Source organism: Patiria miniata, unplaced genomic scaffold (assembly GCF_015706575.1).
Source record: "Patiria miniata isolate m_02_andy unplaced genomic scaffold, ASM1570657v1 HiC_scaffold_7, whole genome shotgun sequence".
NCBI lineage: Eukaryota > Metazoa > Echinodermata > Asteroidea > Valvatida > Asterinidae > Patiria > Patiria miniata.
This window is the reverse complement of record NW_024037074.1, coordinates 34,770,648-34,796,805: the sequence shown is the minus strand read 5'-3', so window position 1 is coordinate 34,796,805 and position 26,158 is coordinate 34,770,648. Positions and strand designations below refer to the sequence as shown.

The window sequence follows — 26,158 nt, the reverse complement described above, 5'->3', positions numbered from 1 at the left end:
GTGCACACGTTGCTAGGTATGTACATTGTAGTAGGATTGATCAGTGTTGTAGTCGCATCCATCACAAGTCCTTGCACAAGTCCAGTTACAATTTCTTTCACAAGTCTAGTGACAAGTCCATTCATGGGGGAGTCAGGTTGGCGTAGCGGTACTTTCCTCGCCTTCCACCGCTGTGACCCGGGTTCGAATCCCGCCTGGGCCAATGTGGATTGGATTTTCAGTCCCAACCTGATTCCGTGGGTTTTCCTCAGAATACTCTTCAGGGCTTTTCCTCCTACCTCTAAAACTGTAATTTCTTCACATTGTCTTCTCTTTACTGGGACCCATGGGGAGATCAGTGGATTCCACTGAATGGGCTACCCAGTTAAAATAAGAAATAAATAAGTCTAGTCACAAGTAACAGGATGAACGATGACAAAGGAAAGCCTTTGTTACAGTTCATTTGAATAGCTAGTGACTTGACTTGAGACTGGAAAAAAAAGACTTGTGATGGACTTGTGAAGGACTTGTGATGGACTTGCAGGGACTTGTGATGGACTCAACTACAACACTGGGATAGAGGTATCTTCGAGACACTTAGACATACAAATTCATTAAATAAAAATCTGAAAAAAACAAAAACAACGACTCCAATGTAGGTTTGACTGGTGTCATGCAAAAAGCCCTTAATAACTTAATCATTACTATTTCTTTTTAAATGCTGGAATACTGGAAACTGATACCCTTCAGGCATGGTAATGTACAGAAAAACAAACTGTGTATACATTCCATAGACACATACACACCTATATATAAAATCTGGATGCTCATTTTCAGTCAAGGTGAGTGGGATGTGTGTGGAATGTTTTGCAAACTGAATACACAGGTGTAATTTTCCTACAAAGATGGCCGTCTATGAGAGGGGTCTAGTGGCGCAATGTCACTTCTGGCTACCATGAATTCAAAAGCAAACCAGATTTGACACGGACTGATCCACTTCCACCCATGTATTGATATCCTCTGTAGTTCTGTAGGGCTGTTCCATTATTCGAATATTCGATCATCAACCGAATATTTATATAGCTTTTTGCCGGTTTGAATATTCAAGCAAAAAAAGAAAAAACAAACTACGCACATACACACAGGACGGTGATGTTATTGTAATCGTAGAGTTGCAGTGCTTCATTGTCAGATGCCACTTTTTGTCGACTGTAACTTTTTGGTCAAAAGCGGTTCATTTTTCCTATCCTTATAAAATTGCTAAACACTCCTGCGGCCCATATCGATCGCCGCGCGCAAATTTTAACCAGTGGGCTTTGCATGCAACTTTTGACCAGCACGACACATGTAGCTGGCATGTGTAAAACCTGATCAGAGGTTTCGTATGTTTGAATATTCTTTCAACCGCAGTTTCGAATAATCCAACCCTAAATTATTCGAAAAAGGACAGCCCTACAGTTCTGCAGTGTCGCTGTTACCATCAAATCAACAAACCCCATATTACAATGGATTTACACTACCAAAATCTAGAGGCAAGGGCAATCACATTCCAAGTTCAGCAGAGTGTGCTGTGACAGCTGAACAATAACACTCAATCAGTAAGACACACGACCATGTTAAGGCAGGGGCTGAAAATCTTAAGAAAATCAAAACTGATAAACAGCACTCAAGTGTGCAGTGTCTGTACTTAATTGCCAGACTCACTCCTTAACCAGATAGGAGAGGTCAAAGGACACCAGTCACCTTTGGCAGAATACCAGTCATCTTCTACCACGGACCGTTCCATTCTCATGGGTCAGTGATGCAGGCAAGGAGTGAAACGCAAGGGCTGCTTGAGGTAGCGTTACCTCCACACAGCTACTCCTGTCCAGTCTCGTCTCACCAAAGAGGGCCTCCTGCTAATGGTTGTCCTGCCGGTGATGCGCCCACGGTGCAGTGCGAGTGCTGTCTACTGCTAGTCTTATAGGTCATGGAACTCATCGTTGTCAGCTGAGCACTACCGCGTGGTTCTCGCGCATTTCAAGTTGCTGGAGAAAAATGAAGAAACATTTGAGTTAAGAAAAAAGGGGAATGCTGTGTCCAAAGAAGTACAATGTACACTGTATATATCATTATTTGGAATTAAGGATCTGACATTTAGACATTTATGCAAAGAATATCACAAATCCATTTAACAAATTTACTGTAAAATAGTAGCCAAAATTATTGCAAATTAAATGTATTCTGTGATCTTCATTTTTTTTCATAATTTTTTTTTTCAACATCGAGGAATCTTTCTTTTTATATAAGGTCTCATCCAGTTTTACTGAAACTTCTTTAAACTTGCGAATTTTATAATTTGTTTCACACCCAAAGAAAGGGATTTGTCCTACCTTTAATCTCAGTGTGTTGGACGTACCCCTTAGTCTTTGTGATTTTGTTGACCTGCAATGTTCAACAAAACAATGAAACATTAACATTATTGTAAAAACTAGAAAACAAATTTGTAGTCATTGCAACAAGCCACTCAATACATGACACACCCAAAAAGGTAAAAGTTGCAAATTCAGTATATGCAGTAGATGCGTTTATCTTAGCATCACAAATTGACAATTTTTAGGTTTTGTCTGACATAAGGCTTTTAACCCCAAGATAACTTTCCATTTACTGCTTACTTTTGCAAGCAAATAATTTATTTATCTTAACATGGACACATTTATGTGCGGACAGTAAGCATGTTTAGCCACATTTTCAATCTAATGTCAAGTTTGCTTACATTGAATGTACATAGCAATTGAAAACTGCAGCTGGATGGAAACGCACACTTCTAGTGACTACTTTAGCATTACTCTCCCTTGAATAACTTTTTAACAAGAATTCTGAATATTTTGAATTTTAACATACAATACAATGAATGGATTTATATTTTCCGCAATTTTTTTTTTTTGGTACAGACAATGCTTTCATGGAAGCTTTTTTAGCATTTGCCGCTATATGCAAGCATTGATGAAATCAAATGAGACAGAAACTTCCACCAGGCGTGTACAGGCCATTCACAGCACACACACCCCTAAACATGACGTACTGAATATTGCATTTATGTCTGGTTATCTCAATGCACAGTCTTCTACAGACCATCAGCTTGGCATATTTCATTTCTACATTCCTGAAATGTGTTCCCTCAAATTGAGTAAACAATCACATGGCCAGATGTTCATATTTGTTTTGTTTTTTTAAAGGTGGAATAAGAGAAGCTTCGTAATTCATTCAAGAATTTGGCAAATATGATGACCTGACCTGTAAAGTATTTGAACGGCCACAATGTTTTCAATTCTGAATTTTTTCATATAATTTTGCTGCCAACAAATAAATACAGTTATTACTGTCAAAAGGTTCCTCTGATTCAAATCATGCCAGTTTTTTTCCAGTATTATATACAATAACATTATACTAAAAATAAAGAAGTTAGGTTGATTCCAAAGGTGAAAAGGGCATTGGTACATCCCGTCTATTCTGAAAATATGTTGGTGTCTTCTCTGAAACTATAAACGAATATAAAAATATGCAGGCTGTTTGCAAATAGGCAGATTTAAAGACGAGCTTTTTTTTACGACAAGCTTTCTCAGAAAAAAAAAATATCCATGCAGCTCTAGCAACACGACTGATACCTACACACAAATATCTGCTACACTCAAAAATGTGTCATAAAAAAGCAACAGATGACAAGACATTTGATCTTAGCCAGTTTATGGCCGGCCGACTGCGCGGCACAAGCAGCAATAACAGCCATGCAACGTAAAGCCACACACGCACACAGTGTACCATGCTGGTCAGACCTACACTTTAGGCTGGGCCGTGCCACCCCCGGTATGGGCACGCATAAGGAGGTATAGTTGGGCCTGTGGGACAGTTTCAGGGCCACGATGGGCAGGCCCGGGGGGTTGCGCTTACAACTGCGAGTCCATGGGTGAGGTGTTAAAATGAGGAAAAAGGGTTAGTACAAAAAGGTTAACCATGTGAGATTATGAATGTACATGACGATGTGAGCTCTGTCGGAATTGTTAGCAATCAGTTTGTTAATTACAGCCGAGTATAACAACCCATAGAAACATGACAAGTATGGGGCCAAACGAAAATATGAATAAATATATTTTTGTCTTTATGGAATTGATGCGACAGTTCTGTTGTCTTTTTGGATATTTCATGAACATTGTTTTGTGAACCAGTATTTTATTTGATTTTTTTTTAATATATGTATGAGAAATGGTCATCTTAGAATATTATTAAAACAATACCAATAAGGTAAATAAAAAAAATGTCTTACTCTTTAAATTCAAGATCAGCTGAGACTGAGCTGACTTCCATATCTAAACATATCTGACTACGGATGAGTTTTCTTTTTTGGCTTGATATCAAAGGCTTCATATACCTTACATTTGACAACTAGATAATATGACATAGTGCAGTTAACTGCAAGCCCAATATATCTGCACAATATGAACTTGTGCATGTCCTCTATAATATATGTAGTTTAATCGTGAGTAATGTTAACATGAAAAACGTATGCTCATTTGTGTTCATGAATCAACGCAGACATGTGTGTTTGTTAGATTGACATATCTAATCATGATCAGAAAAATTTCAAGCCTGTGGAAAAATGCAGGAGACGGAATAGGAAGATCAAACATGTACCATAGTAGGGCCTATGTTAATAAATATAGGTGATAATTGTTGTCCGATTTTAATGAAAATGGATGAGTTTATTCAACGTCAGTATATGGGGTTAAAGTGTTCTCTTTTGTTGAAAGGACTCAATATTTACTATGATACAGGAAAACAGAGGCCTTGACAGGCAGCGGTGGTGGTGAAAACGCCCTCTTGTGACAGGCTAGATTACCGTTTGGCACTTCCAACTTTAGTTACATGAATACCAATGTGTTAGTATCAGGGAAATTAGTGGATTATTGTTCCTTGTTGGAAATGAAGGAGTTTTAACATAATGACACCTAAGGCAATGACACCAAAGGTGATTGGAACCCAGAGTGAATAGGACCCAAGATGAATAGCACCCAAGGTGAAAGGCACCCGAGGTGAACCGAACCTGAGGTATATGGCACTTGAGGTGAATGGAGCCTAGGTGTAGGCCCAGAAGTGTATGGCACCAGAAGTGTATGGCACCAGAGGTGCATGGTACCTGAGGTGAATGAAACCCGAGGTGAATGGTACCTAAGGTGAGTGGAGCCCAAGATGTATGGCACCCCAAGTTGAATGGCACTATAAGCTTCCCCAAGGTTAAAAAAGTCGTGTCCCAAATCACTACATTCAGCTACTGTTAAATGAACCCGAAGAACATAACATTTTCCCCTTAACCCATTGGTCACTGTAGCGCCCGAAACCACTCTGTCTACTACTCCCTGTAGCGCCCCAAACCGCCCAAGCACTCTTTGGTTTTATGGATTTTTCTTTGAATAAACACAATGTACTACAATGTAGCAATGGGTTAAATTAGTGTTAGTGGACAAAAATCTGTCCTAAAATCAAATGAACAAAAAAATGAGGGGGGGGGGATATCTCTTCCTCACAAAATTATGAATTTCCCTTTTCATTAATAGTCACAACATTTTTCATGTCTTAGAATACATGTGACTTTTAAGAAGTAAGTGCATGAAGCACAGTTCATACCTCAAATAACCGTCGTTCACGTTGGCACTCCCTAACCGCTCGACTCTCCCAACAGAGTGCTTGCTGCCAGCCGATCCCACCTCGGGCCTGTGCAGGACGGGCGCCGGCCCTGAGACCACAGAGAGGTTGAGCGTGGCGGGCCCGCCAGAGGTCGGGCTCTGGGTGACGCGGATCAGGTTGGGGAAGTTGTGATTGCTGCTGGCCCCGCCGATGTAGATGTTGGGGGGCGTGGCGCACATGGTGACGGTGGTCAGGTTGGTGGTGCTGTTGACGGCGCCGATGCGCTTTGTTGGATTTGTGGCTGATAAGAGGGAAAATTGTCAACTGTAAATATATATCGCTTGTTTTCCTATTTGGGAAAAAAACAAATGTGCTTTAGGCCAAAAAAAAAAAGTCTCCGGTTTCTGGTATGGAGCTTGCACAAAAAGTGGTGCGGCGACGCGGCTTTTTTTTTTTTTTTACCCGATTTTTTTGCTTCAAATGTCGGCTGATGACTGCAAATGGTGCCCGACTAAAGTTAGTGCAAATATATGGGAGTCCAGAGAAGCCACATAAAGCTTATTCTTGACCATAACCCAATCTAAAAACACGTTAAAATTGTGCAGCAGCAGAATTCCAGTCAAACCAGTGAGTTTGGCGGTTTTGAGACATCATCTTTCATTGAAAAAAAAACTTTTTCATTTTGCCGACGCGCATGGCTACGGCGACGCGCGCGCATACCAGAAACCGGAGACTTTTTTTTTTTGGCCTTATGGAAGACTACATAGTATAGTTCTACTATACCAAGTACATGTATATATGCTCACTTCTACAACCATGCCTGATTAACATCTTCATTCAACAAAATAAGGAACTGTATGCAAACAGTGGACAGTCACTTCAGAAAAGTAACTTGAGATTTTTCTAGATACTAACATGGTCCTTTTCCAAGCATAAAATTCTATCTTGTTGAGTACAGAATTAAGTGCCCTTATTGGATGAATTAAATAGTGCTCTGAGGAGCTGATGTGGTGTATCAAAGCTGACTCTAAGGAATTTATAATATGAAGAGCCGACATATGGACCAATTATGTCTTCTTATTAAAGGACATAATAATGTGATCATATCTGAGTGTGGATACTTACAGTAATCCCTCCTTTGATGGGTATTGGCACTCAGTATCCTCCTGTCCTGAGAGTGGTGCTGATGAGACACACCCCCACTCACACAGTCCACACACCTCCAATCATTCTGACCCTGTGTAATCAACCTGCTGCCCCCGGCAGGTGCGCCCCTAGTCTCTGGGTCCAACAGGTGGGCCAGATGTTTCCACTCCACCTCGGGGACCACGGTGTTGGCGAGCCTGGCCTCGCGGCCGGTCGGGTAGCCCTTCCTGGGGACAAAGCGGTGCCTCTGTTGGAGGGTGGTGGGATTGGGGTTCTGGGCGACGGCGTAAGCGGACGGCTGATGTGGGTTGTGGGTGGGCTGGCCGCGGCTGTTTTTGGCCAGCATGGACTGCCACTGGCCACTGGTGACGTGGCCGGGCGGGTGGGGCTGGATGCGCATGGCTGTTGATGAAGGCACTGATATCTATGGGGGAATATTTTACGGTTAGGAAAGATTGTGTTACCTCCGAGTGTCAAGGAATTTGTAACAGAAGTATTCAGTTATCAAACTGACGAAGTTTATTATCACAGTTACTGCTCACTAAGTTAGAAATAGTTAACCATTATCTCAGTGATAGTTTTGTTACAAAAAAATGTGCTGCATGTTTAATGAGAAAATGAACGTCATGAACATGACATATAGAAATTAGTTAACCTTTCTCCCAGAGATGATTGAGTTGTACATGAAGGTGCTGCATGATCAGAAGAAATTATTTTTTACATCTGGTAGTATTTGATGTCTTATGGTTTATTACTGGGGAAAAAAAATATGGGCTTGCTAAAGGGTGGCTACCATGTAACTATAATCCAACAATGAATGGAATTATGTAAACTTTTTTAACCACAACGAGCAAAGCTGATTTCATACACAAATGCACAAATAAAATCTTTCACCCAAATGCAACAATAACAACAGCATGCAGTCAACCAATTACATGCACTCACTTTGATATACAAACATCTTCATGAAAATGACTACGCCATATTGGACATTTTTCTTAATTTTTAGTGACAGGAATTTTTTGAAGACCAATCGTTTTAATTTCCAGACTTTCCACCATTATGCTTTTCTTAAACTAGAGATTTTCATATAGATTTTTATAATTTCCCTTAATTTTTGTGCGAGTTCTTTTCTGAACATTTTAAGCACTTCCAAAAGTTTCCATTTTTTTGTGTGGAGTCTTCATAAACATTTAACAAGACTTTGTAGGCTTTTATTCACCTGATGGGTGTAAGATGAGGGCGGGTTATGGACGGCATATGGAAGGTTATTGGGACGTAGAGCGTTGACGTCCGGTGGCATGGTGATTGCCATGTGATCGCTGAAGGTCAGCCGGCTACTCTTGCCGGACAGGTCTTGGAGCTCATGCTGAAGGGAGGGAGGCGAGACAGATGATGAGGCTAGATGATGAGGTTGCGGGTGAGGGTGAGGGTGGGGGTGGTGATGAGGGTGGGCACATGGGGGCAGTTTTGTAGTTGAGTTCATCACAAGTCCATCACTAGCCCATCGCAAGCCCATCGCAAGCCCATTACAAGCCCATCACAAGTCCCTTAGTCTCATGTCAAGTCATACGTTTACCCAAATGGACTGTGACAAAGGCATTCTATTGTTATTGTTCATCTGCTGTTAATTGTGAGTGGATTTGTGAATGGACTTGTGTTTTAGTTTTGACCGGACTTGTGTTTTAGTTTGGACCGGACCTGCGATGGACCTGTGATGGACTTGGCTACAAAACAGGTTGAGGGATGGATTTAAGGGTTGGGTGCACGAAGCCGGGTAGGATGTGCTCGCCACAATTAAACCACAGCAAGCAGCAACACAGCAAAAGCTAAATATTACTGCAACAGCTCAGGCTAAAACTGATATTCGGAAAGGAAGCAAGTTCGTCCATTTCACTCTGAATTGTGCTGAATTCTAGCAAAGATGGAAGGCAAGGAAGAATGGGTGGGGGTGTACTGGACTCTCAAAATGCTGCTCAGTGTGATATTTTAATCAGTATGTGGCACATCAAAAGCACATGTGATTGTTTTTCCGTGCTTTGTTGACTCACACCTGCGACAATCACCATTTAGACAAATCCAAAAGCTATCTTACAACTAAATTTGCTGAATATGCATACAAAGTTAAGAACACTCGGAATCATCTTTAGGACACAAGTGGGCTTTGCTGATATTTTTATAGCAGATGAAGGTGTTGAATATACTGCAGGCCATTATGGATAACATTGGTTGCAATTGGTTTTTCTTTTGGGGGGGGGGATGAAAGTTCTTAAACAGAACATAAGCGATTTGTTTGATAAGACCTAGATACCTCACTTATTGACTGTAGAGTCTCCACACTATCTTGCTTTTTCAATCTACTCCCAACGACCTCCTCCTCTGTTCGTTCGAGGAACACCTGGGATCCCGAGGGTGGGCGGGGCATCAACCCCTGAGGGGGGTGGGCTACAATCTCCCTAGTCTTCTTATTCTGCCTAACGTGCAGGAAGCGTCTGCTCCTGCCTATACTGTGCACAGTCAGTGGTTCCTGGCAGCCGGCCGGCCAGCATATGACCTTATACTTGGACCTGGCTCGATTGCCCGGCGAGTCCTGGACAACGATTTGGGAGGAACCGGCCGAGTTGTTTTGAGACCGGCTAGCCTGAGCGGCTATGGCTGAGGGATCCTTGACAAATACGTCATTGATCTGAGCCTCATTGCTATCCAAGTTGATGCTGTAGGTATACACCTCGGACCACTGGGCGCTGGGCCGGCCCAGCTTTCTGGACTCGGCGTTGGGAAGGGTAGGGAGGTGTTTAGGGTTGGTGGCCTGGGATCGGAGGGCGGGAGGGGTTTCAAGGTGAAGGAAAGCATTCATCTGATGGGCTACTCTACTAGTGCAAAGACGGCGGGTGCAGACGTGAGAGGGTTTACTGTGGTCTACGAGTGCCTTGCAAGTGCAAAGAGGAAAGAAAAGAGGGCTAGGTGAAACGCATTAGTTCTAGTTAGTAGCTAGACAGAGAGAAAGAAATGCGAGGATAATCACACATCACACATGAATGCTAAATGTTGTCAAACTATCAACACACCATGTATCCCAAATGGACAAGCTGTAATCTATGCAATGACTAAGGTACTGCTAACTAGTAAATCTATTTTTAATCTTAAAGCAAACAACTTAGCAGCATAAAAATCCTACGTTGTTTCTTTAATTTTCATTACAGTAGAATTTCAGGATTTAACCTCAACTTCATTTTTGGAAGGCCACCTTTCTGACTCCTCCGAAATCCTCAACTGGCAGGAAATGGATGCCATATTCTTTGTACTAAAAATGTTTCAAGGGGAATCAAGCCCCATCTAGAGAAACAGTGGCTCGGCTCTACCTTTCTTAAAGCCCGAGTCCATCATTTGCAGCTATCCAAAAAAGTAACTGGCGTAATTATTGTTGAAAAACATACTGGTTGAAAGATAGTAAGGGGACTAAACTCCCTGTGAAATTATCCTTTCTGGCAAGCTCTCATTTGAAGAAATCAACGAAAGAAGGCATTTCCAACGGTGCTTCTTAAGAATCACCGTAGGAAAATTTAAATTAGTTGTTCGTTTTGTTATTTGGCGCAGCGCGCACAAGCATTGGAACGACGCACAGGCGCACGCGGTTGCTATAATTCGTCGGATCAGTGCGCGACATCGCGTAAAGCTGCAATTCAAAACAATTCGAAACATGATTTAGCAACTTTTGATTTTAAATTGAGATCCTAGAATGCTGTTTTTCTCGGAATATGAAGCTGAAGCTGAGCTGAAACTTCATCAAGTAAGTTGTTCAGTATCCTTCATTAGATTTTGAACACTTTTGTTGCTTCAAACGAAAAAAATGAACTAATTACAAATGATGGACTATAGCTTTAATCCTGCAAATCCTTCAAAACCTCCTTGTGGAGTTTGAAGGATCTGAGAGGTTGAGGGTTAAAAAATTATGCCAACAGCTGTCAAAGAAGTTTATATTTCTTGTCACGAAGATTGAAGGGTTTGAAGTTCTTTTGGCATGTTTACATCAAGTAAAAATTTCCTTGTCGATAAAAAGAATACTAAAATACACATTCCTTCCTCTTAAAGTAATCCACATTTTTGACCAAAAAAACCCTTCTGTTATTTTTGGGAATTGCAACCCTCTGAAAAAAACGTTTGTTTTGGATGAATTTTACGTACTTGACAGATCTTCCCTGCAAGTTAACGGTTCCTGGTCTCTACATTTTTCATACTGATAGGTGGCGGGAAAGAGTCTACCCTGTGCAAAATGAACTTTTGCCGGGCCGCAAATAATGCAAAATCTGTGCAGTAATTGTGGGCTGATGTTTTACGCTTGATATTTCATGTTTTCGGCATGAACCTCAAAAATAGCAGGAACAGTGCATCTTAAAGTAAAGAGATCCGTGCAATGATTGTGTTTAGCTGCTTAGGATATTGTCCGTGGCATGCACATGCACACTCAAACGGAAACATAACGCAGACAGACTTACATTAGCTTGTCTCTCAGCATTCTTCATGACCCCAACCGTGCCCGGTGTGCAGTGCAGTAACCTGTAGACGTGTTCGACGACTCCCAACCCCCGGACCAGGTTATCCCGCTGGAGCAGCGAGCTGACTCGCTCCAGTTCCTCCTCCTCAAGGATGTCTGCCGGCTCTTTGGTGTTGATAAACTCTTGGTCTTGCTTGACCTGAATTTAAAACCAAAGGATATGTCGACTATTGCAGTTGGAAATGATTACTGTAAAACGGACTTCTACTTCTCATTGACTTTATGATCTGGGCCAAATTTCATGACACTGCTTAGCACATGATTTCCTGCTAACTGAGCCTCAGTCTACTTCATGGAGACCGTAAGCAGTAAGCACAGCAAAAGCACACTTAACCCAGAGGAAAAAGTTGCTTAAATCAGTCACATAGCAATAGAAATCTCCAAGCGCTTGCAAACGTTAGCACATCTGAGCCATGAAATAGTGCTTAAGGTTAACACAATTTTCTGCTATAGTAAGCACAACTTTTCTGCTAAACTGTTAGGCAGCACCATGAAATTGGGCCCTGGGGTGTATAGACCATCATCATGTTGCAGCCATCTTGATTTTCCCCATTCAAATCAATGTAATCAAAGCAAGGCTGGAAAGAAAAATAATCTAGTTCCTTTTTGCACAAAAAACATCATTCAGTACTGTTATTGGATACAGGGAACATGACTGAAATGGTGGCAGCATTATAAAGGTCTATTTCATAGAAGTGCTTAGTGCAGAAATTTGCTAAGCACATAATATTTTTGCTCAACAATAGGGGTCAATTTCATGATGCTGATTTAACAGTTAGCAGAGAAGTTGCGCTAACTATAGCAGAAAATAGAGCTAACCTTTTCATGGCGTGGATGTGTTAAAACGGTTGCACGCACAGAAGTTACGTCACTAATCTAACTTTTCCCTCTGAGGTAAGCGTGCCTTTTGAGCATCACCTCAGTTCTACTTTGCCAGTTTATTACTACTTACAGTCTCCATGAAGTAGAGGGAGGTTCTGTTAGCAGAAATTGGGCCCAGGTTACCAGCCAAAACGTCATGGGATTCGTATTGTACGCGATTGGTTCCCAGCTACTTTTTGGTAAGCACATAAATCGACTAAGCAATACATTTTTGAAAGATTCTGACCTCTGTTTGTGAGTTGGACTGGTTGAGTCGTTTCCCATAGGCTACCCTGGGTATGTTGACTCTGCTTCGCCGTTTGATCTTCTCCCGGCCGGGGCTTTCTGGTCTCATCCCTTCAGGGTCTCTTCTCTCTGATGGTTTCTTCTTCAGCATCATTTCAAGTTTCTCCTGTTTGAGTCGCAGCTCTTCCCTTTGTTGTCTTTACAAAAAAACAACAAATGCAAATAATGTTTAAAAAACTCGTTGGAGGCAGGTGAGGGTAAATGTGCAATGATGATCTACCATTCAGGCATGCAACTTGGAAGTAACAAAAAAAAGAGGAATCTCCAAGCTTTACAAGACTTTGTACTGTGAAAAACGAGGAAATCAGCTGATCCAAGGAAAAGTTGCACGCCTGAACATTACCATGTCCAAAAATATTAATTTTTCTTCAGGAATTTCATTTGAAATTGGAGGAAATATGACAGAGGAAGACACTTTAAATGGTGGATTTATAAGATTTAGTGAGGACAGTAAAGGGCAAGCCAAAAGAAATAAGAATGACCACTAATATTACGCGTGCTTGGCTCATTTATTGTAAAGACAAGAGAAAAAAATCCATGTTTGTCCTGTTTTACTATAATTCACTTACAACTGGATACTGGTTGATTAAAAGGGAAGAAAATAAGTTTGTAGCAAATTTTTTGTCCAAATTTCAAAAGTGAAAACCTTTTAAATAATACTAATAATGAACATTTATAAGGCGGCGGTATCCTCCAAGCAAGACGCTCATGGCGCACAATACAAAAATTACAAAACAATTAAAAGAAAATATCACGATAACAAATTGGCAAGTATTCAACTTGTTTACTTGAATCTGGATGAATAAAAATGGGGGGGGGGGAATTGGGGAAAAAATCTAAGGCTACGTCTGAATTAGGCCAGGTCCAAATCACTTGGCTTCAGCTTGAAATTACACAAGAGTCTACGGTAGCGGCTGCAGCCACTTCCCATAGACACGTGTGTAATTTAAAGCCATAGCCATATAATTCGGACACGGCTTTACTTGGCCAAGGCTTGCAATTCCCCATAAAGCCACATCCTACAGACAATTATGATATTGCCAGCCACAGCTGAGCAATCATGACGCGGTCTTACCTAGCACATTCTCCCCTGGCTTTGGAGGCAGCCGTTTCCTGGAACAGTGAGCCGCTATGCTGGAAGTATTTGTCGTATTTTTCACTCCCTTCCTTCGGGTAGATCCTAGTGAAGCCGCCGAGGTGCTCGTCTTCATATTTGATCAGAGCGTCCTGAATGGTTGCCAGGGACTCCAGGGACTCCTCTTTCCTGATGAAACAAAAGAAGATCAAAGTATAAGTACAACTGATTTCTTTGAATTGTTGGCATTGTTTTGAATGCCTCACTACCTCACTGTTGTCAAGGTCTTGCTGCCCCCTTCTTATAACTTATCACCGTTCAAGCAAAATATCAACAGATTCCTTCTCCCTCTTGAACTTGCTTTTTTAATTCTTGTTTGCGGTCAGCACCTTCATTGGCTCTTTGCCTTGAATTTGGCATAAAAAGTTTCATGTGCTTGGGAAAAACAGGTACGATTTCACTTTCCAGTAAAATAAACAAGGCATGCTATTTCATCAGGAGATCTGCGAAACGTCATTTTTTAACCCCTTAAGGACGGGGTGTAATGGGGACATTCCTCCACACATAGAGCAAGTGGCCCGCATGACTGCACAGCCTTTGTGTGGTAGCGGGACTGCACAAAAGCAGCAGCTGTGGAACTACCCACTAGCCGTGTGCCGCGGCATACCACAGCTGGCAACTGCATTCCAATGAAAATTAGCGGCCGCGGCCATGACCGCTTCCCGTACGCATGGGGTTAAGAGCGTAAAATTAATTCAGATAAACATTGGTACTGCAATTAGCCTTTGTAAAGCTTGGTGTGAAAAGCATGTATACTACTAAAATATCTTGAAATTTAGCCTGGAAGTCAAATGGGAGGGGTGAATATTGGGCACAAATTGTGGTTTGGGTGCCCTTTAAAATGGCACACTTGAAGATCTCAATAAAATACAAAATTAACCTGTAAAAATTGTTGACGTTACCATTATCTCCATTACTGAATTAACAGTTGCCAACAGTTTTCATACATTTGGCAGATTAAAAAAAATAAGATCTCCAAACTTTGTTGCGGGCTGGTAAACTTTGTTCTGTTGAATCCAGCAGAATTTGTCATTCTGTGAAACTTGGAAATTAAACCATTACACTTATGGGCAACAAACCAAAACTCTGTACATTACGGGACACACTATGTTAGGTGCTATCATCAATACATCCGACTCACTTTGGTTCTTTCTTGCCCCTTTGCATCAGTCGGTCCTTGACTCTCCTCCGCTCCTCCTCAAGACATTTCTTGCGATCAAACGGCGTCAGGTTGATGATGTTCATGGTGTCAAAGAGAAGTCCCTCCTTCACTTCCTTGTCCAGTTTGTGGTCAGTGTGGAAACTGGGAGACAGGTTGACCTAGAAGAGAATCAGAAGTTGAATCTGCTAAACAAGATGTGAAGGTAAGGTTTTTAAATCCAATTGAGGCGCATGTGAATTGACTATGAGTAAGGAAATGGCTTTGTATTGTATGACATTATAAAGTACCACGTGACCATCCGGTTTCCCCGTGATCGGCCACCATTGCAGTAGGCAAGCAGTTGGTTAGCAACTACGTCACACGTAGTAAACTAGACAGAAGGCCTTATTTTCACATAAAATATCTGCGAATCCTACAACAAATTGCATAATGGTCACTATCTGTGCCTTGTACGGTTGTCACAATCACCAGGTGTTGGCTAATGCGCGGCGCTTTACCATTTTTGCCTACTACAATGGCGACACTGATCTCTGGCAACCGGATGAAGGCCGGGTCATATGAGTCTGTTGCCTCAATCAAACAGAATTGAAATAACAGTCCGTGATGTTCAAGTCCGGTATATATCAGCTCACCATCTCCATTGGGAGCTCCTTTGAGTCAGTATATCGGCTCACCATATGCCACGAGGTACCCAGCTAAATCTTTCCCTGCTTTCCTTTCTGTATGTTCTAGTAACACTTATTTATATATGCACAGTAAATGAACATGAAATCAAGTAACTGGTCTTTACAGCAAAGACTGTTTCTGTATAATTTTCTTTCTTACAAAGTCCTGCCTGATTCTTTTTCTAGCTGTCCTCTGAACGTTAACACTATCGATACTGATTGTGGGGCGGGAACCAGCCTATCACGCAAGAACTGAATTACTGTCTGTCAGCCAATAATTCAATAACTAAACATTAGCCAATTTTTCGGTCGATGTCTCACTCAAAGTGATTAACTTTTGTATTGCCAGAAAAATAGCAAAATAAAACAGGAATCTATTTTCGGGATGAAAGTAAAAAAAAAGCACAGGAAACACAACATTAAACCACCGACCTCCAGTATCCAAGCCTTGAGTTTCTTGTCCAGCATGACGTCAAAGCCCAGCACCTCAAAGCAGCTGCTGCCTTTCTGGTTGGTGATGTTGGAGAAGCAGGAGCGGTAGTTGTGCTTGAGGATCGGGTGGGCCGAGATGAGCGTCTTGATGATCACGTCGTACATCTCCTCCCAGATGGCTTCCGAATCGTAGCCGTTCTCATCAAACCACCTCCGCAAGGTGCTCAAACGTCTAGTTGAAATTAAAAACAAAATATATGGAAATGTCGCCTATGTGTTATTGGTTGTGGTAGATAGCTAAAGGCACTTGGGATCATTTGTAGTTATCCCAAAAGTAATTAAAGATCAAACTGTTGCTAAACACCCCATGAAGTTATTCCGTCTGCCTTGTTGTTATTGACCTATTGCCATTTGCAAGTTAGCCACGCCCCTTAGACAACACAATGGAGTTTTTTTCACTAAGTTTTGTTTGTTTCAGATTTTGCGCGTTTCACATCCATTTGTATATCATGTAATTGGACAATATTTCACAAACTGCGTTGACGCGATTCTAACGCGATTGTACTGCTATAGGTCAATTAAGAAGAAATCAAGAGATGTAGGTGATTTCTAACAATCAGTCAATTGACTGAACGTTGGAAAAAACTTGTGGTTTGTTATCTGTACATATTTTCACCTTTTTCTCAAAAAGTGCAATATCCACCGAGCTGAAACTTCAACAGGCTAGGTTTTGAGCATTCTTCTTTGGATTTTGAGTGGTGTAATTATTGGAAACAAACAAAATGCCTGAAAAGCAAATGATCCTTTGTGCCTTTAATTGTTAGAAACAGTACTAGGTACAAAAAGTCATAAGGCTATGGCTTTTCAGAGATATATCAGTTCAATTTTGGTCAGATTGAGTTAGCCCTTGCGAATCTACCATTATTTTAGAAAACTCATTGAGGCCAACTGGTGTGCCTCACGAGGAAGAACTGGTCTGGTTAACCTTGCACCAAAACAGGGCGTTTTTATCTGAATGCTGGGAGAACAACTGAATAACTGGAAATTTTATTCTTAAAATGAAATATTGGTTTGATTAAGGAGCATCTTAAAAACTTTCAAGATTTCATAGATACCATCTGTTTCAACTCAAAACAAATGCTCTTCTCACCTTCTCAATGGAAGCTGTCTGGGAATGTCTGGAGTTCCTGTAATACAAGCAGTGATTTGTGTGTGTGCACTCACAACAGTACGGCCCGTCAGCATGCTGGGGAACATGGCAAGTTCAATCAGGAATGCACACAGTTGCCAAAAGAGTCTATTGAGGACTGCGGGGCTGACTGAATGAATAGTAATGATAATACTTGATGTAATGGCGGACTGAACACATTCTTACCTTTTACTGCCTTTCTCCTCATCTCTGATGAAGTCAGAACTGTGTTTGTTGATGGCGTAATTTGTTAAATGCATATAGACATCATCCTGTAATGAGTAGCAATTAAAAATTGCAAAAATAATACCCAATACACTCTATTAATATTTTGCAAACGGTTTCCAGGTAATTTTGAAGTTAGAAACACAACACCTACCACAAACTTCAAATTTTTTTTTTTCTTTTTTCTTATCTCTCACTGAGAAGATATAGAAGATTTAGTGCATCATGTTACTTCGTGCATCATGTTTATGCATACAGCTTTTTAGGTATTATTTCCAATGAATCACGCCCACTTGTGTGCTTTTTGGGAATAACCCAGATTATCATTCCCTTTCCTATTTTACTGTTGTGCCTGTAAATCCTCTTAACTGTAACACTGTGCATTAACCCGAATAGTACATAAGCAATGGTAGCTTGGCCGTTCACTACTGAATCCCATACATTTCAAAACTAGGAATTGGATTTCAGTGGATTAAGGTTGTACCTATTTTGCTACTTACCAAATTGTTGTTAGTTGGCTCTGTGTATTTGACGGTAGCAAACCTAGCCAGTCCATCCTTGTAAACATACACCCTGAGTGGATCGCATGATGTTACTACCACGTAGACACGGAGATCTACCTTAAAGCCATCAATCAAGAATGGCTGTCAACAAAAAAAAAAAAAAAAAACAGTCAGATCAATTCTAATACTTGCTTATTCTCAAATGATAAAAAAAGCAATTATACTTTGGGATGAATGGATTATTTTGCATCCTTCTAAAACCCTAAACATGATATGGTCACAGCTGTTGCATGCATGTCAGAATTAAGACTTCCTGATTGCAAATATGTAGTATGTAGCATGAAGAGTCCCGAGAAGGGAAAGAAACTTATTACTGCCAAGTTTTTCAAATATCTCCAACTGACACTATTGGCTGCGCGTACATTGCAATGGCCAGCAGTTTTACGTGTGCCCGTGCAGGCAGCTGAATCCATTTTCATAGACATGTGCTATTGCAAGCCGTACATGTTGCTAAGAAATTTGGACAAGGACCAAACTTGAGATAACTGGGAAGATCGTAAAGGGTAAGGACTTGCAAATAATTCAACAAAGAATCTGCGTACTACAGAGTAATGTAACAAACTCAACAGTCAACTTTGTTTTTAATGCAAAATTCATCACCCTGGGGGATGTGTCTGGAAGGGGCAATGCTGTTTACGGCTGCAGCTTTCTCTCTTGCACATCAATGGTAAAAAGCTAAGCCACAGCCACAAAATACCCAATTTGGTTGATCTGATCCCACATTACGGAAGACAGAAATGAAGACCTACCTTTGCTAGATACTGTTGACAGACCATATGCTCCCCTGGCTTGATGTCTTTGGGGTTCCTAGTGATGGCAATCCCCTTGCCCTGGCATCCACTCTCCGGCTTGGTGATGTACGTCTTGTTCTTCTTGGTGCGACAGAAGGCTTGGAAGTCACCATAACTGGAAAAAAGAAAAGAAAAATAAATCACCTATTCAGACAGGATCCTAATGAGAAACTGCATTCAACACTGCTTGAATGATAATGAATTATATTTGATTATTTCATATTCTAAGAAGACATTATTGATATATTTAAAGTGAAATTTAAATGCTTTTGTGTAACGCTTTGAGCTCTAGATGCAATCATTTTTGACTGTCCATTTTTAAAAGTGCCCATCCTTAATCACATTTTAACTGCCCATTATACAGGTGGATGAAGTGCTAGACAAAACACTGCAAGACAGAAAATAGACAAACTAAAAAACCAAAAAACCACAAAAAAAACACCACCTGTCCTAAAATTTCTTATGGAACACAGAAATTACCACTTAAATGCAAGGTCAGAGGAAATGGAAAGTTAACTTTAAAAGCGTTTACTGACTGAAAATAACCAGCTACATACTCTGCGGGAAGCACCCAGGTGCGAGGAAAGATGGCATACTCCTTGGGGAACAACTTGAGCATTCTGGTCAGGTTGCGACCCAGCAAATCCTTCCGACAAATCTCACCCATGCCGGGAAAGTGGTTCACTTTCTGTAAACATTGAAACACAATATTGACAATCTTAGTTTACTAAAAAAAACAAAGAAGAGTTTTCTTTGCCCTGCAAATTCACCCGTAACTTTACCTACCCAACAGGAAGTGAATCATAATACAGTGCTCCCTTAATCATGTCAATTTACACAAACATATATTTGGCAGATTAATTTTGTGAAATATTTTTGTTGCACACCGAGTCTTTCCTTAAACAATTGCTTTGCTCAATAATACAGTACGCTATTACATGAGGCTACCAAAACTTTTTTCCCTACCCAAATGTTTATTTCCCCCAAAAAGTTGGTGCATTACCTGTGAATGTAGGATTTTGAGACATTTTTGTTCAACTTGCTTGCAATCAACTGAAGTTGCCACCTAAAATTATGAGTCTTTATAAAATGTATTCAGTCCCCCATCCAACACTTGGATCCTACCTAAGCAGCATCTCAATTGTTATTATCTCTGGACTGTGACAGAGAAACTTTTTCGAAAGGGTTCATTCTGTCTGATAAAAACTCTGCATTATTACAGGGAATCTTATAGGGGAAACTTCATCAACCAATTGTACTGGGCAGGACTTTTCACACAACATAGTCCCCAGTATTACGGATTACGATGCTGTTAGCCTATTGCGGTTGTTTCCCCAGAATTTTTCCAATATTTCAGATGCCTCAATTATGACTTTTGAAGTCATCAGTCTTACCTGAAATCTCTTCATCTCCATGACCCTCTCCAGAGACACCGAGCAGTCGGTCCATAACAGGGTCCAGTCTTCATCGTCTGTCACTTCCTTCATGCCAAACTTCTTGGACATGCGCTTCACTGTTGACATCAAACAAACTCAACTAATAACTACTAAGGTTTACAAACTGTTCTTGTAAATAAAAACTACAGAGTCATACAATCCTTATCTGCAAATAGAGTTTCATAGATGAAATTTTCAATGCTAGAAATGTTTGTGCTGTATGTTTTATCGGTATATTTTGTCGTTTATTTATTAAAGACTACCGGTACAAACAATAAATGAATTTCTGCACCTACCTGAATCATATTTGCAACCACTCAAATTGATACCAATAAACCTGTACGTAGGGGGAAATTGAGGGGGAAAAGAGGTACATGTTATTTTGCAAGTCTGAAAATAAAGTCTGCAAGTCGGGGGAATAAAGACAGTTTGAAGAAACTCTCACAAAAACCAGTTTCTGATAAAACTCTTGGATTACTTTCAATGGTTCAAACCCTTGCCAGCTCCCACGAAGGAGAGGTTTATGGCCGAATCATACACGAGGACAATTAATATTTTCAATAGAGTAGAGCAGGAGTCAGGGGGTCTATGAATCAAATAAAATTTCAGGCAAAACCATACATACATGTATTTAGTGTCATACATGATACAGTTAAGACCATTTTGTGATGTAACTTTGATTCTGATCACAGTTTTTATTAAAAACTTTTAACAAAATACATTCACAAAACGTTTCGTGCATATCTTATGTCGGGACCCTTTATATGGGCCCACCTGCCTTGGTGGGCACATGTGCTTGATCTACCCTCTAATACTCATTGTGTGTTTAATTATAATTCACAGTTTTGAATTAGAATATTTCATTCTGCATGCCGCGCCTCCAGAGTGATTTACTATCTTGAGGTTGTAACACGTAAATTGTCCAGATTGCAATTAAATTGTTATACTTCAAATTTGTATTATCTTTTGGTATCACCATACCCTCATTTCAGGTAGGCCTTTCGTGTTTATATCTGACTTACTTTTTCTTCTTCTTTTTCTTCTTCCTCCCAGTAGATGACTGGACCCTCTCCTTGACTTCTTTCTCTTCTACCTTCTCCTCTGGCACATCTTCGGCCCCACTGTCTCCATCCTCACCCTCTGCCTCCTCGTCTTCTTCATCCCCATCTTCTTCTATATCCTCATCGTTATCAGGTTCCTCATCCAGATAGCGGGGCTCGTCCTCCAACAGCTCGTCATAGTCCTCAATGCCTTTGTTGTAACGGTTGGGCGGGGGTGTTTGAGAGGAAGCCGGCACTGCTCCTGGGATGGTGGTCTGGCCGTCCGTGCTGTCAGCATGTTTCTCCACCATAGTTGCTGGGGACGGTTCGGTGCAATTAGCGTCCACTAGAACTTGGAAATGTTGTGATTAAGGACTTTCCATGCTTGCTGTAGCCTGGAAAGATACAAAGAAAAATGAAAATATCAGAAAAAGCTGTTCTCAATATTCGGCCTGTCCATTTGTGACATCATTTTGCCTCACATTCTAACCCTTTCGAATACTTAATACAAGGTAAGTCACTTTTAAGTCATTAGATTAGTCATTAAACTACAACCTGTCACAGAAAAATTCACAAAATGTTGTTTCACTTTGTGTTTGGCTTGATGTCCAAAGATTCCTTTAAATGTTGCAGAATGTTGTTTCTTGAAAATGAAGAGTCTTCAGGACAATAATTTCTTGCCAAATTTAATAAGAATTCAACATGAAGGCCAACTTTCTTTTTGTACAGTCTTTGTATCCATAGGCCTACATGATAAAACAGGGGTGTGAGTGACCTCTGACAAAAATAGCTGAAAATAGCTGAAAACAGCTGAAAAAGGTGTAAAAAAAGCTGAACTTTGGAAATCTCCTATACTTTTGTACACAGCAAGTGAGAGAAAAAAGCTGAAATCCAAAACAAAAAAAGCTGAAATCAGCTTTAAAGCTGAGATTTCACACCCCTGATAAAAACTACATACAAAAGTTATACATGTAACTAGATCTTTTGTATTCAAATTGTAGTAGTTATAATTCACGATTAATGATAATCACAGAACTATTGTGTTTCTGGTTCCAAACCCATTTATAGCAGTTTCGAAAGTTAACAATCTATTTCATCAACTGAGCCCAACACTAACATCAATTGACAGCTATTTCTCTCAAGGCAGATACCCTGTACAGATGTGCAAGTGTATACGTATGCCTGCATACCTCTTGTAAACTACAGTATCCAACTGAATGTGTGAACTATTGACATTAGTAACTTGATCATTTCTAGCCAGTTTTGATTTCAAGATCACGGGGTCAGCACGCCATATTGAGTGTCTTGCCCTATGCTTCTATTAACAAGAAATGCTATTGTTCCCTATGATTCCCCAAGAAATTCTCCGCAGAAATGGCAAATGCACATCATGCATATATGAACATTTGGAGTGCGTTGTAGAAAAATCACTCTTTACTCCATGCTGTGTTCAGTTTCATTCTGTCACAATGCCAAATTGTACTGTATTGTTATCAATATCATGATGAATATACTGCAACTACATGTATATATTACTTTGTGCAGTATGAAGCTAAATGATGTGTATTGGCAACATAGAGAGGTGGTGTTTAACACAAAAGATACAACTGTGATTCAAAAACTGAATTAAAGGCAGTACGAGGCATTTGGTTTTGCTGTAATTTTCAGAAATGGCTGGATTTGGGTGTAAGTAGGTTTATAGCAAATACTGTTACACTGACACCGCCAAACACTAAAATTTTCACCTCACCTTGGCCAGATTTCCTGCCCCTTCCCAAAAGGAGAATAAAACTCACTGAGACAAGTCTACTGAATGGCGAGGGGGGGGGGGGCATCACCAAAAGGGGCACTTGCTCAGTAAAAGGCATGCTGCAGCAGCAAAATCTTTTTTGGGTTTTTTGGCACATCCGTGCTGAAATGCCCCCCCCCCCCCCAGCCCTACTTATCATTACTGATCATCATTTTTGCAATGACTGACCTTCATTGAGATGATATATGAAGAAAAAAGAGGCGTCAGGTTGCAACACTTTTTCCGAGAAATTTTCTACGCTGCGATAAAAGAATTGCCGCGATAATACTAAGGGAGTCTGACTAAACTGTATCCTCATGTGACCATTATTCGCGCACTTAGTACTTTGACCAATTTTTTTTCTTGCATAAACTAAACCCTACATAGTTATGGACTATAGTATTGTTAGAATGACTAATAAACTACATGGACAAATAATTTGAACAATATCAAACGTCATCTTCAGTAGATGAGTCGAATTGGCTGCCAGGGAGGTTTCATGTCCATAATTCACGCACAAACGGAAAACATCATTTTACGGAGTCTCCATTGCGTCCTACTTCTGAAAACAATGTGGATCGATGTTTGTTGAATAAAGGATACGTTTACGTGCAGAACTTTGGTCTCTAGCTTGATAAACTCACTTTAATTTGCCATCCGACGTTGTTACTAAATACACGTTTGTTCAATATGAAATAAATTTCTTTCTTTCGATTTTGGTAAACACAACATGCAAAATTTGAGGTAAATAAATTAAATCCACAAAGTTTTTATAACTTACTTATAATATATTTTTGTCGAAAATCTAAGAAGTAAAATCAGACGCATGGAAAGAGTTCCGAGAAATTTTTTTGGGGGGCTGAAAATCAACCATGCTGATTACATAACATTTTACAAATATACACAGATCTATCAAAAAATGCAATAAATGCAATTTTACATAGTATGTCCAGATTATATTTTTGAGTACATGGAAAAAAGTATTTGAAATGACCCTTCCAGTAAAAACATAACAAAATCACCCTTCTGTATGGCATTTGTTACTCATTCTAATACACCTGCGATATCAATCAACTGTGCAATATCGATCAAACCGTGTCGGCCAATCACGCCATCACGACACATGATCATATATATACACCTCATTTCAATTTCTCAAAAATAATTATCAGCCTATTTTTGGTATTTTAAACATTACCACTCTAAGTCTTATTAGTCCGACAGAAATATATTTTAAAGCATATTTATTCCAACAAACAACTCGGTACCGAAATATGTTCTCGGCAAAACAGATTGTAAAATTATAACATGATATGGCACAGGTCGTTTTCCGTGCTCCTTAATTCTGATTACGCCCTCTATTGTTTAGTGAAAGTTGACAGATGTTGTCTTTCACTTTTGGGTTGGACGGCAAGGCAACACTGATTGGAAATTGGAAATTCGTAACGATGTCTTTATCAGTTTTCTGGGCCATTCAATAATGTTAGGTCAGTCGTTACATTTGTACCTTGTCTGTCATGTCTGAAACGGCAATAATTTACTCTCTCTAGGGCTAGGCCTAGGCCCTATTTGATTTCTTTCAACGCAGTGGCTATCGTTACAGCAGCCGTAACGCATTTCCCATTTTCTATCGTTACGGCAGACTGCAACTTTTATAACAACATGAGAAGAAAATTTAAAATTAGAAGGAAAAAAGTGAATTTGAACGTTATGAAATTCGGACTTTATTTCCCTTTTAAAAAAAATCCTCCAAAGCCTCAGGTTAGAAAAGGAAAGAAATTTGAGTGCAAAACTGAGATGCGATCTACTGAGCTGTTGCACTGCTCGCTAAAACGTGGGGAAACAAATAATTATATACCTGCGTGCGTATCAAAAAAGTATCGTAGAGGGCGCTAAACATTAAAACAACAGCTGCCGTAATGATAGCCACTTCGTTCTTTCAAATAACTTCTCGGACATGTCGGAAAAGCTTTTGATTTCCACATAACTGAATTGAGAAGAAAGGCGATGTGACGATGGATCATCGATGGTGATTTGACGTTGGTCCGTGTTGTGTGCAAAAAGATACGATTATACGAGCCGAGAATGTTGGTTGCGCGAATATTGGGTAGCGCGAATTTGGGGCACCGTACGATAGACCACGTAGACCGGGGACCCGAGTGCGAAAAAGAAAGGTCGGCCACTGTTTTGTGGGACCAAAGGGTATTGTGGATTTTAAAGTAATTAATACTTAAGAATATCTCACCTCAGTTACTTTAATTTGCATGGACATATCCTGAGAAATCCCAGACTTTTGTTAGTGGAAAGAAATCACATTTTAAAGTCCATCCACGGGATCCGCTGTGTTGTTGACATCAATCGCCCCCTTCAAAATGGCGTCGAAACGACGAATCCAAAGTTACAGATTAGTCCGCCTAGGAATAAAAGGGTTTATCGCCAAACTTACCACACGTCTTTGAAATATTTCCAGATATATATACATAATAACTTTAATCAAATGAAATGATACCCAAAAATATAATCTTGAAAACCATGTTCACGATTTTGTTGCGCTAGTTGGCTCTATGTTTTATTGCGCACGTGACAATCAACACCCCGAGGTAATACGGTCATAACAAATCGTGCAACAAGGCAACGCAAAAAGCTGTCAATTTGATTGGTCATTGGTTGCTCCGGCAAAGTTTACGGGAACATTTTGTCGTCTGCTCCAAATTGAAGCTATAAATTTTGTCTATAAAGTTGCATTTGCTCGTTTTAATCGGGAAAATTATTACTCTTGTGGATACTTATTGGAATAAAGGTTTAAATTTCGCTTCGATTCTGTTCCTTTCCTTGCCCATTTTCATTTTGCCAAGCCAACAAGGTTAGGCTAGCTACGTCAAAAGCCGGGGTGGGCATCAACTAGCGTACTTACAATGAGGAAAAACAATTATGGAAACAAATTCTGGAGCCTGGGGCTTATGAAGAATATTGACCCACCAAAAAGACAAGCTTGTAGTAAAGCTAGTCTCAGAACGTGACAAGAAGTGAAAAAGTTCGTGGAATAATAATGTGTAGGCCATACTTTCAATGGGGGCGCTGTTCAAATCCGACGAAATATTTAACACTATTTTACAGAATAGTGTACAAATAGCACATAACCAAGCTGGCTCTGTCCGTATTTTGTGCACAGGCGGACATTATTGCCAGTATATTTTTTTGGGGTGTCAGAGCAGGGGGGGGG

General features: G+C 40.3%; 1 protein-coding gene across 3 annotated transcripts; it reads right to left on the bottom strand.

The window, feature by feature from the left end:
* Positions 1 to 359: 359 nt before the first annotated feature.
* LOC119745300 (tubulin polyglutamylase ttll6-like) lies at positions 360 to 25,335 on the bottom strand. Of its 3 annotated transcripts, XM_038221563.1 has the most exons (19): positions 25,181 to 25,335; positions 21,129 to 21,541; positions 20,403 to 20,443; positions 20,065 to 20,183; positions 19,228 to 19,358; positions 18,629 to 18,785; positions 17,817 to 17,960; positions 17,278 to 17,363; positions 15,903 to 16,134; positions 14,785 to 14,963; positions 13,584 to 13,772; positions 12,450 to 12,645; positions 11,283 to 11,480; positions 9,098 to 9,715; positions 8,009 to 8,155; positions 6,766 to 7,210; positions 5,641 to 5,941; positions 2,352 to 2,403; positions 360 to 2,006 (listed from the first exon to the last, which is right to left on the bottom strand). In XM_038221563.1, exons 2-19 carry the CDS (start codon positions 21,455 to 21,457, stop codon positions 1,965 to 1,967), a joined length of 3,606 nt encoding a protein of 1,201 aa, XP_038077491.1. In that variant the 5' UTR covers positions 21,458 to 21,541; positions 25,181 to 25,335; the 3' UTR covers positions 360 to 1,964. The 3 variants fall into 3 exon arrangements, with proteins under 3 accessions (XP_038077491.1, XP_038077492.1, XP_038077493.1); XM_038221564.1 differs by lacking the exon at positions 9,098 to 9,715; XM_038221565.1 differs by lacking the exons at positions 8,009 to 8,155; positions 9,098 to 9,715 and having other exon boundaries at positions 25,181 to 25,334.
* Positions 25,336 to 26,158: the final 823 nt, after the last annotated feature.